A 12,827-nucleotide genomic window follows, 5' to 3' on the forward strand; every position below is an offset into this window, starting at 1 on the left:
GTTGTGGTGGTTGCGGTAGCGAAGCACCTGCCACTTGGTTAACCTCGCTGCCTTTTCCGTTTCCTTTTTGTCTTTTATTGTACACTCTGATAAAGAATATATGTAAAAATTGTTGTTTTCATGCGCTAATACCCCTTGGCACCATCCACCATCACTGGCACACACGAAAAGTCATAAACGGTGGTGTCATAAACCAATAAGCGAAACACGCGCTCTAAGCACGCGTGGTAATGAGCTTCTATGCAAGACCGCGTCTCACTGTGCAAAAAGTGGCTTTTGTATGCAGTGGCGGAAGAAATTAACATAATTCCGATTGGCTGCGCTGAATACACAGCGACATTAGCTTGTTGGACAACCAACCAGCTCTTTCTACCAACGCAAATGGACGAATGTCTTGTCGATGGGAATCTGTGTGATGGGAAAGAAAACAACAGAGTTTCGATAATTTAGAGCTATATGGGAAGAAAAACCCGGAAAAATAAAAAAATGAAAGCACAGTTTTTTTTCTTTTCTTTCGATAAAAGATTGCATGCCTTCAATATGCACAGTTTATTGTGAGGGTAAGGCAACAAAAATGGGTAATGCTGAATAAAATTGTCACTAATATTTCGAGAGGCGAAAGTGCACTCTAAAAAAAAAAGAGTCAAAAGATGGTCATGGAACAGTGACTCTCTTCGGGTGTCCATCTGACCCCTTTTGGAAGGTACAGGCAGAGAAAAAGCGTTAGCATTTCGGAAGGAGTCACTGGACGCTCCTGAAGCGCGTTTCAATTGGCTTCCGTGATAAAAAAATCACAGCATATCCACGGAGTGAATGATGATGAGTGGGCGAAGCTGCGGAGGTTCATCGGTAAACCGTGAATCTTCCGTGAATTCTGCCCAGTACATCATCACCGACGTGAGATCGGGCGCGTTTATACTAAAGGTTCGATGAGTTATGACGACTTGCAGCTCACTTTAATTTTACATGTACGCTGTGAATTTTTATTGTTTAGAAAACCATTGCTTTAGCAAAACATCTGGCGTCTTTCGTTAAGCAGCTGGCGTCTTTTCGTTTTGCTTTAGACACATCTGGCGTTCTTTCGTTCTGCTTTTACAAAACATCTGGCGTCTTTCGTTGGTTTATTTCATCAATCAACGGCGTTTTGAACAAAATTTTTATTGTTTAATCACGCACAGGAGAAATCTCACCAGGCACTACCTTGGATGTAAACAATGGCTACTAATGGGAATGAGAGACAGAAGAAGTCGGTTTTTAGCTAACACTTACTTCTACTTCTACTAACGTTTCCTACTGGAACATGCCAATGGCTGCTAATGGGGAATGAGAGACAGAAGAATTCGGCTTTTAGTTAACGCGCACGCTGCGCATTTTTTATTGTTCAACAACGCACAGGAAAAATCTCCCACCGGCACCACCATGGAGGTCAAAGCGTAAGACTTGTTACGGACTACGACTACTACTACTAGTACTACTACGACGACGACGACTACGAGGGACGAACGGGTGCCGCCTTAAAGAGCTTCGCCCCTAAAAATCACAGCATATCCACGGAGTGAATGATGATGAGTGGGCGAAGCTGCGGAGGTTCATCGGTAAACCGTGAATCTTCCCTGAATTCTGCCCAGTACATCATCACCGACGTGAGATCGGGCGCGTTTATACTAAAGGTTCGATGAGTTATGACGACTTGCAGCTCACTTTAATTTTACATGTACGCTGTGAATTTTTATTGTTTAGAAAACCATTGCTTTAGCAAAACATCTGGCGTCTTTCGTTAAGCAGCTGGCGTCTTTTCGTTTTGCTTTAGACACATCTGGCGTTCTTTCGTTTTGCTTTTACAAAACATCTGGCGTCTTTCGTTGGTTTATTTCATCAATCAACGGCGTTTTGAACAAAATTTTTATTGTTTAATCACGCACAGGAGAAATCTCACCAGGCACTACCTTGGATGTAAACAATGGCTACTAATGGGAATGAGAGACAGAAGAAGTCGGCTTTTAGCTAACACTTACTTCTACTTCTACTAACGTTTCCTACTGGAACATGCCAATGGCTGCTAATGGGGAATGAGAGACAGAAGAATTCGGCTTTTAGTTAACGCGCACGCTGCGCATTTTTTATTGTTCAACAACGCACAGGAAAAATCTCCCACCGGCACCACCATGGAGGTCAAAGCGTAAGACTTGTTACGGACTTCGACTACTACTACTAGTACTACTACGACGACGACGACTACGAGGGACGAACGGGTGCCGCCTTAAAGAGCTTCGCCCCTAAAAATCACAGCATATCCACGGAGTGAATGATGATGAGTGGGCGAAGCTGCGGAGGTTCATCGGTAAACCGTGAATCTTCCGTGAATTCTGCCCAGTACATCATCACCGACGTGAGATCGGGCGCGTTATACTAAAGGTTCGATGAGTTATGACGACTTGCAGCTCACTTTAATTTTACATGTACGCTGTGAATTTTTATTGTTTAGAAAACCATTGCTTTAGCAAAACATCTGGCGTCTTTCGTTAAGCAGCTGGCGTCTTTTCGTTTTGCTTTAGACACATCTGGCGTTCTTTCGTTCTGCTTTTACAAAACATCTGGCGTCTTTCGTTGGTTTATTTCATCAATCAACGGCGTTTTGAACAAAATTTTTATTGTTTAATCACGCACAGGAGAAATCTCACCAGGCACTACCTTGGATGTAAACAATGGCTACTAATGGGAATGAGAGACAGAAGAAGTCGGTTTTTAGCTAACACTTACTTCTACTTCTACTAACGTTTCCTACTGGAACATGCCAATGGCTGCTAATGGGGAATGAGAGACAGAAGAATTCGGCTTTAGTTAACGCGCACGCTGCGCATTTTTTATTGTTCAACAACGCACAGGAAAAATCTCCCACCGGCACCACCATGGAGGTCAAAGCGTAAGACTTGTTACGGACTACGACTACTACTACTAGTACTACTACGACGACGACGACTACGAGGGACGAACGGGTGCCGCCTTAAAGAGCTTCGCCCCTAAAAATCACAGCATATCCACGGAGTGAATGATGATGAGTGGGCGAAGCTGCGGAGGTTCATCGGTAAACCGTGAATCTTCCCTGAATTCTGCCCAGTACATCATCACCGACGTGAGATCGGGCGCGTTTATACTAAAGGTTCGATGAGTTATGACGACTTGCAGCTCACTTTAATTTTACATGTACGCTGTGAATTTTTATTGTTTAGAAAACCATTGCTTTAGCAAAACATCTGGCGTCTTTCGTTAAGCAGCTGGCGTCTTTTCGTTTTGCTTTAGACACATCTGGCGTTCTTTCGTTTTGCTTTTACAAAACATCTGGCGTCTCTCGTTGGTTGATTTCATCAATCAACGGCGTTTTGAACAAAATTTTTGTTGTTTAATCACGCACAGGAGAAAATCTCACCAGGTACTACCGTGGAGGTAAACAATGGCTGCTAATGGGAATGAGAGACAGAAGAAGTCGGCTTTTAGCTAACACTTACACTTCTACTTCTACTAACGTTTCCTACTGGAACATGCCAATGGCTGCTAATGGGGAATGAGAGACAGAAGAATTCGGCTTTTAGTTAACGCGCACGCTGCGAATTTTTTTATTGTTCAACAACGCACAGGAAAAATCTCCCACCGGCACCACCTTGGAGGTCAAAGCGTAAGACTGGTTACGCACTACGACTACTACGACTACGACTACGACTACGAGGGACGAACGGGTGCCGCCTTAAGGAGCTTCGCCCCTAAAAAGCCGCCGTATACGTCATACATATCGCGCGCTTGCCCTTTGGCGCCGTTGTGGCGCCTTGCTCGCCGACGGAGACGGGGTCGGCGCCGGGGTGGCGCGCCGCGCCGCTTCTGCCTCCTCTCTCAGTCGTCTCAGTCTCCTCGTCTATTGGAATGCGTTGCGTGGTTGCGTTGGTTGTGCGGGTTGCGTGTCTTGAAGTTTCATCAGTTTCATGTTCATGGGTGTCTTCGGTGGTGTTGAAGCCGGCTCCGTGGACGAAGTGTCGCTTGGAGGGCGGAATATTCATGGAGCTGCGGACAACGGGCGCCAGTTAACGGTGAGTGTACTGCTTTCGTAGGTACTAATTAGACAGCTTTAGCTGGGCGTCGGCAGCAGCTCTGTGGAAGTTAGGTGCCAGCCATTTCCAACAGCAGCCTGTGTCCGCGGGGCTGTTGCGGATGCCCAACTAAAGCTGTCATTTAACGAGTTGGCACCGTTATGCGCGTCGCTGTACAAGCTCCCAGGAAGTGAGCGATGCAAACAATTATCAAGGGTCATTTCTTGCTGATCGCACGTTGTGTCTGCACTACTGATGGTGCAAGACGTCGTTTTGAGATGCACTTTAGTATATTTCATAATAACATTTCCATCGACCTTGAGTGTGCAGCGGGCTTCTACGCGGGGGAACGTGAAAAAAAAAGCCTGTGTACAGAACGCTCAGACGCACTATATATAATGGTTTTTGTTGGCTTAAAGACGGTAGTTTGAGGTGCAGATATATATATAGGACGGTGGCTTCCAAAACGTACGCAGTAGTCATTCAAGGTGGACACGCCTCGCCGGTAAGGCGTAAAAAACATGGCTGATCCCTCCGTCATAGGAACCGGAATAACACGAAAGTAAAGCGTGCCCTTACAGAAGTAACTGAATGTCTACTGTAAATTGATATAAGAGAGTTTGCGCAATGTATATTGATGTATGGCAGCTATAGCACCGTTTAACGTGGATGCACCTGCTTTGATGCTTGGTGGTACATCTCCATGCCGACGACTAACGTCCATCTTCAATGATTAAACAAAGCGTTGTGGTAGCTGTAGTAGTTAACGGTGAAAGCGTAATCAGAGAACGAGTTGTGATAGCCAGAAGAGCGTCGCATATTGGACGGAAAACATGGTCGCCATCCTGCGGCATGTTAAAATGTGATTGAACACCCCGGCCGCACAGAAGGAAACGCAAAGCGCGTCGTGCCGCCCCGGTAGCCCGGCCACAAGGCGGGGAACGCGGTTTTACAGCCAGGTGAGGCAGGCGCGCGTCGCAGAGCTATTTTCGGTTTGGCGCGATGCTCTGAGTGAGGCCGACGCTTTTACGACGCTTGGGATAAGGTCGGTACCTCGTAGTGTGTTAAGGCATTGTCAAAATTACACTTTTATGGAAAACGCGCCGAATCGGACGCACGTGTAGCGCGTTGCAGGTACTAGAGAGTTTTAGTACTGCGGAATGGTGCTACGTACGCATCACGCAAGCGCCTTGCGTTACGTGGCGTCGTTTGCCACAAATGGGCTTTTAGTACGCCGTAGTACCCGCGTACGTAACGAACGTGAAGCGTGTTGCGCCATCTGGTAGATCAATATAGAAGTACGTGTTGTTGACGGCCAAGCTGAGCCAATCCAAGTGTGCTAGCTGGATTATGGCCATATTTTTAGCCGCTGTAGTACGCTACCGTAGCCGTAGCCACTTAAAACGGACGGTGAACGCGCGCGCGCCAAACTTTCGCGCTTTCTCACCTGCCGTGCGGTAGGTGCAGCGATCTCTCCTCGACAATGGTGAGGTCAAGTATTCTTTGGGACCCCTACTGCCTGGCGTACCTGAGTTGGGAGGACATAGAGGCACTCATGCTGCGGGAGAAAGAACCGCCGCGGCGTCGGGTGTATGCATCGCGAGGTGGCCTACTGAACCTGGACTCAATGTCGAGCCACTGCTTTCGACGACAGTTTCGATTCGAAAAAGCTGACTTTCCAGTGCTCGTGCGTGCCCTGAAGATGCCGCAGTACATCACTAGTGCCCAAGGAGTGAGGGTAACGGCCACAGAAGCCCTATGCATATGTCTCCGGAGGCTTGCCTATCCAAACAGGCTGTGTGACCTGCAAGAATACTTTGAACGTCACTATTCTGTGGTGTCGAGCGTATCGAACAAAGTACTCTACCACATCGAAAAGAACTTCGGTTGCCTCCTGAGCAATATGACCATTCACCCGTGGCTCAAACATTCGGACTTGGAAGCTATGAGCGAGGTAAGTTATATTTTCTTTGTTTATCCCTTCGAGGTTGAACACATTAGTGCGCGTTCTCATGTTGATATTTGTTTGCCCCAGGCTGTTCATCGTAAAGGTGCTCCTCTGAGCAACTTCTGGGCGTTTATCGACGGTACAGCGCGCCCCATATGCCGACCCTCGCAAGACCAGCGCCTCTACTTTTCCGGGCACAAGAGGCTACATGTGCTCAAATACCAGTCTTTGATGTATCCAAATGGGCTCATCTGCCAGCTGGATGGACCATACCCGGGACGAAGGCATGATGCTGGTGAGTTATGTTCCGTCAGAACGTTACACATGACGTTCAAGGAAACCTGCTCGGACCGTTCGTCATTCAGTTCCACATACACAGATACAGTCATTTTATGACAATCATACAAAGTATGCGGGTACTCGTTGTTCTTGCAGTTGAATTATGTTGAATGCGTTGAAGAATGATTAATTATATGGAACTCATTCTTTTCAGGCATTCTTCGGGACAGCCAGTTGTATGAAAAGCTGGAAGCATTGACACTGGACAAGGAATTCGTTATATACGGCGACCCAGCCTATCCTCTCCGCCCACTGCTTATGAAGCCCTACGGAGGAGCAGCATTGACAGCCACCCAGCAAGGGTTCAATTCATCCATGAGTGCGGTCAGACAGGCTGTTGAGTGGGGATTCGGAAAGATTATCTCAGAATTTGCATTTGTGGACTAAAAAAAACCAAAAGATACTACTACAGGGTGTACCACGCATGTACAGAGTTGCTGTTATCCTGACCAACTGCCATGCTTGTATGTATGGTAACCAAGTCTCCACATATTTTGATGTGCAGCCACCTTGCCTGCAAGATTACTTGAGCCCTGCCAGTCATTAAGTGCAGTGCAATGTGACCTATATAAACCTCATTTAACTATTTTGTGTAACGGTACGAGACCACCACCACAAGAACCTTTCAAAATCCAGGCCAAGCGTGGCCTTGCACATAACTGTAACGCTGCAATAAACCATGTGTACTCATAAAAGAAATGTTTCTCTTCCTTTATTGTCAAGCATAAATTGTTGACATGAAACAAAAAAACAAACATAATAAACACTCAAGAGAAAGAAGTAAGCAGCTGGCTTTCATCTTATGAAGCTCTAATTTCACGAACAATTTAAAAACAAATGTGATGCGAAAATGACGAGGTCTGCTTGCCAGTGAATAGTAGAGTCAAAAGTTTGGTGACATGTGTGGCCATCAGGCAGAAACCTGTGTGTCGCCATTTCTGACACAGTAAAGGAAAAAAAAAGACGTATTGCACATGGAGCACATTTAAGGCAGATTATTGCAAAAATGTACAACTGTAATAATTCAGTTAAACATGATGAATGGTTTTCAGCGCAAACGACGAAACACAGAGAAGGAGGAGGAACACGAACGCTGGTGTTCGTGTTCCTCGTTCTTCTTTGTGTTTCGCCGTTTGCGCTGAAAACCACTCATCATGTTTAACGCAATCCAACTCGCCCAAATGTCGGTTCTTCTGCTGTAATAATTCAGGTATACAATCTCGAAGTGTCTTCTCAGCAACACTGAAATGTTTCCATAATAAAATTAAGGTTGAGGTCGCGGGCTGGATTTCCGGCCCAGCCACAAGCGCTGTTACATTATTTAGTCTGCGTTCTTGTCAACCCAGCCGAATGTTATTTACATGCTTTTTACTTTGCCAACTTTTCACAAATCGTTTCTACAATTTTGAGTATCGCGTCTTGAGTAGCCTTGTGGAATCTCGACAGTTGCTCTCTTTGGCTCGCTTCGTCGAGTTGTGCTTGCAGCTGGCGTTCGCGAATTTCCATTTCCCGCTCTCTCAGTTGCAGCTCTCTTTCAGTTCTCTCTCGTTTCAGCTCGTGCCTTTTCTCAGAGCGTTGTTGCTTTCGCTCGATTCGGAGCTTTTCGACGGCCAGACGCTCCATCTCAAGCGCGTGCTCCTTCTCTTTCAGGGCCCTCTCGTGTCTCCACCTCTTCTCGATGAATTCATAGTCCGCACTAGCCGTCGCTGCTTGAGCCCTGCGTCTTCCTGTAAAATTAAAATTTATTTGCATTTAGTTGGCAAACCAGGCGGCAACGAGCATCAGTGACAAAGAAAATGGACACTAAATTTTGTTAGGTGTACAAAAGCTTTTTGATACTGACAGAAATATGAATGCTAGTTCGTTGCTTAAATCGTTAGTCTAGTCACTCAGCGCCATCGATTTCAAACAGAGTAGCGGTCGATTGGCCAGAGTGGTTGAAACATGAATGTGTTGAACTTAATATGATTGTAAGGTAGTCCCAATAAAGAAATAACAGAGTCCGTTCCCTGTTGTTGACCTAAGCGTGCACGAGTGATCTTTTTGTCGTCAAGTCACGGGCTGCCTGCGCAGTGGGATTTCTTGTGTGAGTTGCAGTGAGCCCAGCTATATGTCACTGCAGTGGTCGAGTGAGTACCAGTCAAGTGTGTTCACTTTTTCCGCTGCATGGTAATGATTACACAGTAATGAGCAAAGTAATGAATTTTGTTGTAAAATGCAGCTATGTACTTACTAGGCACAACTTGGGCAGCTCCTTCAGTATCGGGCCTGTCGTCCGCATTCGTTGATGCCTCCTGCCACGGGTTATTAGCAATGGTCGTGGTTTCGTCCGAGGGGCCAGGTGTTGCAGCTATGTCGGTGCCCTGTACAATTCTCTCCAGTAGGTCTGCAGCACTTTGAGATGCGTCGTCACAACTTGCATCTGCGCTGAGTGGCTCTGGGCAGTGGGATACAGTAGATGGTGTTTCAATCATACAGTTTCAGAAGCATTGCTCTTATTCAACATTTACTTCACAGGGGCATATATGTGAAGTGCAATCATTTACTAACGTTAGATTTGCTCTTAGTACTTAATGAAAGCTGCGAAACCATGCTATCAGAAGATAGCAGCGAAAAGCGTGCACAGGAGCTACCCCTGTGCGTACTTACCTTTCGCATACGTACATTTCCATCACTCACACAGCGCTATGTATAATGACTGACGTTATAGATAAGCGGCACAATAACATTTCCCAGAACATATGACATTTGCATCACCATTGTCAGCCCATTATATGTCCAAATCAGGACGAAAGGCCCCTCCGAATAATCTCCCTGTCCTGCGCGTGCTGATTGAATATTGTGCCTACGAACTTAACTTCTTCAACTCAAAGAACTCTGTCGTTCTCAATTGCATTTGCCATCCTTTGGTATTCATCCCGTTGCTCAAAATAGCTACCGGTTGTCTGTGTCATTACGTACCGAAGGCGACTTGCGACGTTGGCACCAACGTAGCAGCGGCAGTGTCGCGGGTCACAGCCGCACTGACCCTCTGACCCACAGAGGACTGCGCTTTGCGGCTTTTGACCTTGTAGCCGAAGTCTTTTGCGAGGCTGCATATCTCCTGTAGCAGCCTTTCTTTTTCCTCGTACTCTTCTTCGGTACCAGACCTAGAAGTAACACAGTCAACAAAACTGAAAATTGGGCTAGATGGTGGGGATTCATTGTGGGCGAAGCGCAAAAAACATAGACGGAAAAGAGGAGAACCACACAAGACAGGCGCTAAACTTCAACTGGCTTTTAATCGCAGAAATCACACGCAAGAAAACTAACAAACAAAGCAACCACGGCAAAACACAGCCTGATAACAAAAGAACGAACACCACATCCAACTGTGAACAGGCGAGGAAGGTGCACCACATGGGTGACGTGTCCCTTTGCAAACAACCTTGCTGCACCACGCGCATGCCTACCCCTTTTCCAACAAGTGTATTTCATTATGTGATAGTGCCACAGACGACTGGCTGATGCATGAATTTCCATGTTTATTTATCTGGTAGGCCTCCACCACTTCACGTGCCCTCTGGTTTTTATGACGAAAGATCACGGAAGTTTCACCGAAGACCGGTGCGCAGCCGCAACTTTTGCAGTGCATGGCCAGATGAGAATACGGTGCACCCTTCAGTGAGCTATGATGCTCACGTAATCTTACATTTAGGCACCTGCCAGTTTGGCCTACGTATGCCTTCCCACAACTGGTGGGCAAGCGGTATACTACTCCGCACTCGCAAGGCAGAAATTTCATTTTGTGCTTCACATTACATGTGGCTCTCTTGGATGAATTGTCACGGTTTTTTCTAGACACTGCAGCGCAAATTGTTCCTAATTTACTACGCGACGTGAAAACCACTTCAACCTTGTAATTCCTGGCCGCTTTTTTCAGGCGGTGAGACAGAGCATGGACATAGGGAATGGCCACCACTTGCTTGGTATCAGCCTTGTCAGTTCCTTCCCCGCACTCAACAGACTTGAGGCTTTTTAACACTTTTTCACACGACAGTGAAATTACTGAATTGGGATAGCCAACTTCTTTCAGTCTTTTAATTTGCGATGTCGCGCTCGCTTGCAAGGAGTGAATGCAAGATTTTGATAGAGCAGACCGCAAGCATGATGTGGCTATGCCTATTTTTACCAGCTTGGAGTGACTGGATCTGAAGTCTAAGATAGGTTTCATTGATCTTGGGAAATACTGCCAGCAGACATGGGCGCCAGAAAAATCGAGCCTAAGGTCCAAGTACTGTAACTTATTGTCCTTTGCAGGTTCTACCGTGAAATGCAGTCCCATGCCAAGCTCTTTAAAAGCCTTTAAGGTGTCTATCATCTTCCTGTTGACATTTTCATTCGTTACAAAGACAAGGAAATCATCGGCGTACCGAAACACTTTTTCAACGACGCCATTCAGATTCCTGTGAACAGCTCTGTCAAGTTTCGCCGAAAAAATGTTGCTCAGGATGGGTGCCACCCTCGATCCTATGCATACGCCGGAACGTTGAACTAATACAGTGTCGTTCCAAGTGATGAATGTAGAAGACAAATATCTGGACAAAAGCTCCATGAAGCTCCCCACAGGAATTCCACTCCTGGTTGCAAATGACAATTCATCGTTTTGTTCCCGAATACATTCATTTACAGAGTTCAACAACTTCTCTTGAGGCATTGAATAATAAAGCTCTTCTACATCAATGCTGAATGCTTTACACCCTCGCGGATTGTCTTCTTTTAAGAAATTCACGAGACCCGAGGAGCTCTTTAACAGCAGTGGGTCTTCTATTTTCAAGGAATTTAAATGCTTCTGCAAATATTCCGAAACCACACTGAGCCACGTGTCTCGTTCAGAAACGATGGTTCTAAAGGGTATGTCCGGCTTATGCGTTTTTGCCGTGAAGAAAGGCTCCAACAAAAGGCCCTTCGACCTCTTGACCTCGCTGGCTAACTTATCCAGGCTGAGGCTTTTCAAGAAGTCTACTGCCTGTTGCCTGACCTTCTCAGGAACTTTCAAGACTTGTTTGAAGTTTTTTCCAACGGCAAGATTACCCTTATCCAAAAACTGTTTCTCCTTCATTGCTAAGTGTCGTCACATCTGATAAAGAGGGGTTTTTCGTGGTAATGAAGGAGAAACAGTTTTTGGATAAGGGTAATCTTGCCGTTGGAAAAAACTTCAAACAAGTCTTGAAAGTTCCTGAGAAGGTCAGGCAACAGGAAGTAGACTTCTTGAAAAGCCTCAGCCTGGATAAGTTAGCCAGCGAGGTCAAGAGGTCGAAGGGCCTTTTGTTGGAGCCTTTCTTCACGGCAAAAACGCATAAGCCGGACATACCCTTTAGAACCATCGTTTCTGAACGAGACACGTGGCTCAGTGTGGTTTCGGAATATTTGCAGAAGCATTTAAATTCCTTGAAAATAGAAGACCCACTGCTGTTAAAGAGCTCCTCGGGTCTCGTGAATTTCTTAAAAGAAGACAATCCGCGAGGGTGTAAAGCATTCAGCATTGATGTAGAAGAGCTTTATTATTCAATGCCTCAAGAGAAGTTGTTGAACTCTGTAAATGAATGTATTCGGGAACAAAACGATGAATTGTCATTTGCAACCAGGAGTGGAATTCCTGTGGGGAGCTTCATGGAGCTTTTGTCCAGATATTTGTCTTCTACATTCATCACTTGGAACGACACTGTATTAGTTCAACGTTCCGGCGTATGCATAGGATCGAGGGTGGCACCCATCCTGAGCAACATTTTTTTGGCGAAACTTGACAGAGCTGTTCACAGGAATCTGAACGGCGTCGTTGAAAAAATGTTTCGGTACGCCGATGATTTCCTTGTCTTTGTAACGAATGAAAATGTCAACAGGAAGATGATAGACACCTTAAAGGCTTTTAAAGAGCTTGGCATGGGACTGCATTTCACGGTAGAACCTGCAAAGGACAATAAGTTACAGTACTTGGACCTTAGGCTCGATTTTTCTGGCGCCCATGTCTGCTGGCAGTATTTCCCAAGATCAATGAAACCTATCTTAGACTTCAGATCCAGTCACTCCAAGCTGGTAAAAATAGGCATAGCCACATCATGCTTGCGGTCTGCTCTATCAAAATCTTGCATTCACTCCTTGCAAGCGAGCGCGACATCGCAAATTAAAAGAATGAAAGAAGTTGGCTATCCCAATTCAGTAATTTCACTGTCGTGTGAAAAAGCGTTAAAAAGCCTCAAGTCTGTTGAGTGCGGGGAAGGCATTGACAAGGCTGATACCAAGCAAGTGGTGGCCATTCCTTATGTCCATGCTCTGTCTCACCGCCTGAAAAAAGCGGCCAGGAATTACAAGGTTGAAGTGGTTTTCACGTCGCGTCGTAAATTAGGAACAATTTGCGCTGCAGTGTCTAGAAAAAACCGTGACAATTCATCCAAGAGAGCCACATGTAATGTGAAGCACAA

At 45.9% G+C, this 12,827-nt stretch overlaps 2 protein-coding genes across 2 annotated transcripts; one reads left to right on the forward strand and one right to left on the reverse strand.

Annotated features, from left to right (window-relative positions):
• Window positions 1-6,258: 6,258 nt before the first annotated feature.
• LOC119391628 (uncharacterized) lies at window positions 6,259-6,935 on the forward strand. Its single transcript, XM_037659295.2, is given in 3 exon segments — window positions 6,259-6,322; window positions 6,521-6,749; window positions 6,751-6,935. Coding segments are annotated over 3 exon segments (456 nt in total). The 3' UTR covers window positions 6,914-6,935.
• Window positions 6,936-7,519: 584 nt separating this feature from the next.
• LOC119389021 (chromatin assembly factor 1 subunit A) lies at window positions 7,520-8,840 on the reverse strand. Its single transcript, XM_037656315.2, has 2 exons — window positions 8,600-8,840; window positions 7,520-8,093 (listed from the first exon to the last, which is right to left on the reverse strand). The coding sequence occupies exons 1-2, from the start codon at window positions 8,838-8,840 to the stop codon at window positions 7,735-7,737; spliced, it is 600 nt and encodes a 199-aa protein (XP_037512243.1). The 3' UTR covers window positions 7,520-7,734.
• Window positions 8,841-12,827: the final 3,987 nt, after the last annotated feature.

This window comes from Rhipicephalus sanguineus, chromosome 4 (genome assembly GCF_013339695.2).
Source record: "Rhipicephalus sanguineus isolate Rsan-2018 chromosome 4, BIME_Rsan_1.4, whole genome shotgun sequence".
In the NCBI taxonomy this organism is placed as follows: Eukaryota; Metazoa; Arthropoda; class Arachnida; order Ixodida; family Ixodidae; genus Rhipicephalus; species Rhipicephalus sanguineus.

What these genes read in the sequence shown, in the direction of transcription:
- LOC119389021 (XM_037656315.2), bottom strand. Translation starts at nt 8,840, where the DNA reads ATGATTGAAACACCATCTACTGTATCCCACTGCCCAGAGCCACTCAGC. An exon ending in AGCTGCCCAAGTTGTGCCTA is followed by an intron (nt 8,094 to 8,599) that starts GTAAGTACATAG and finishes TTAATTTTACAG; the next exon opens with GAAGACGCAGGGCTCAAGCA.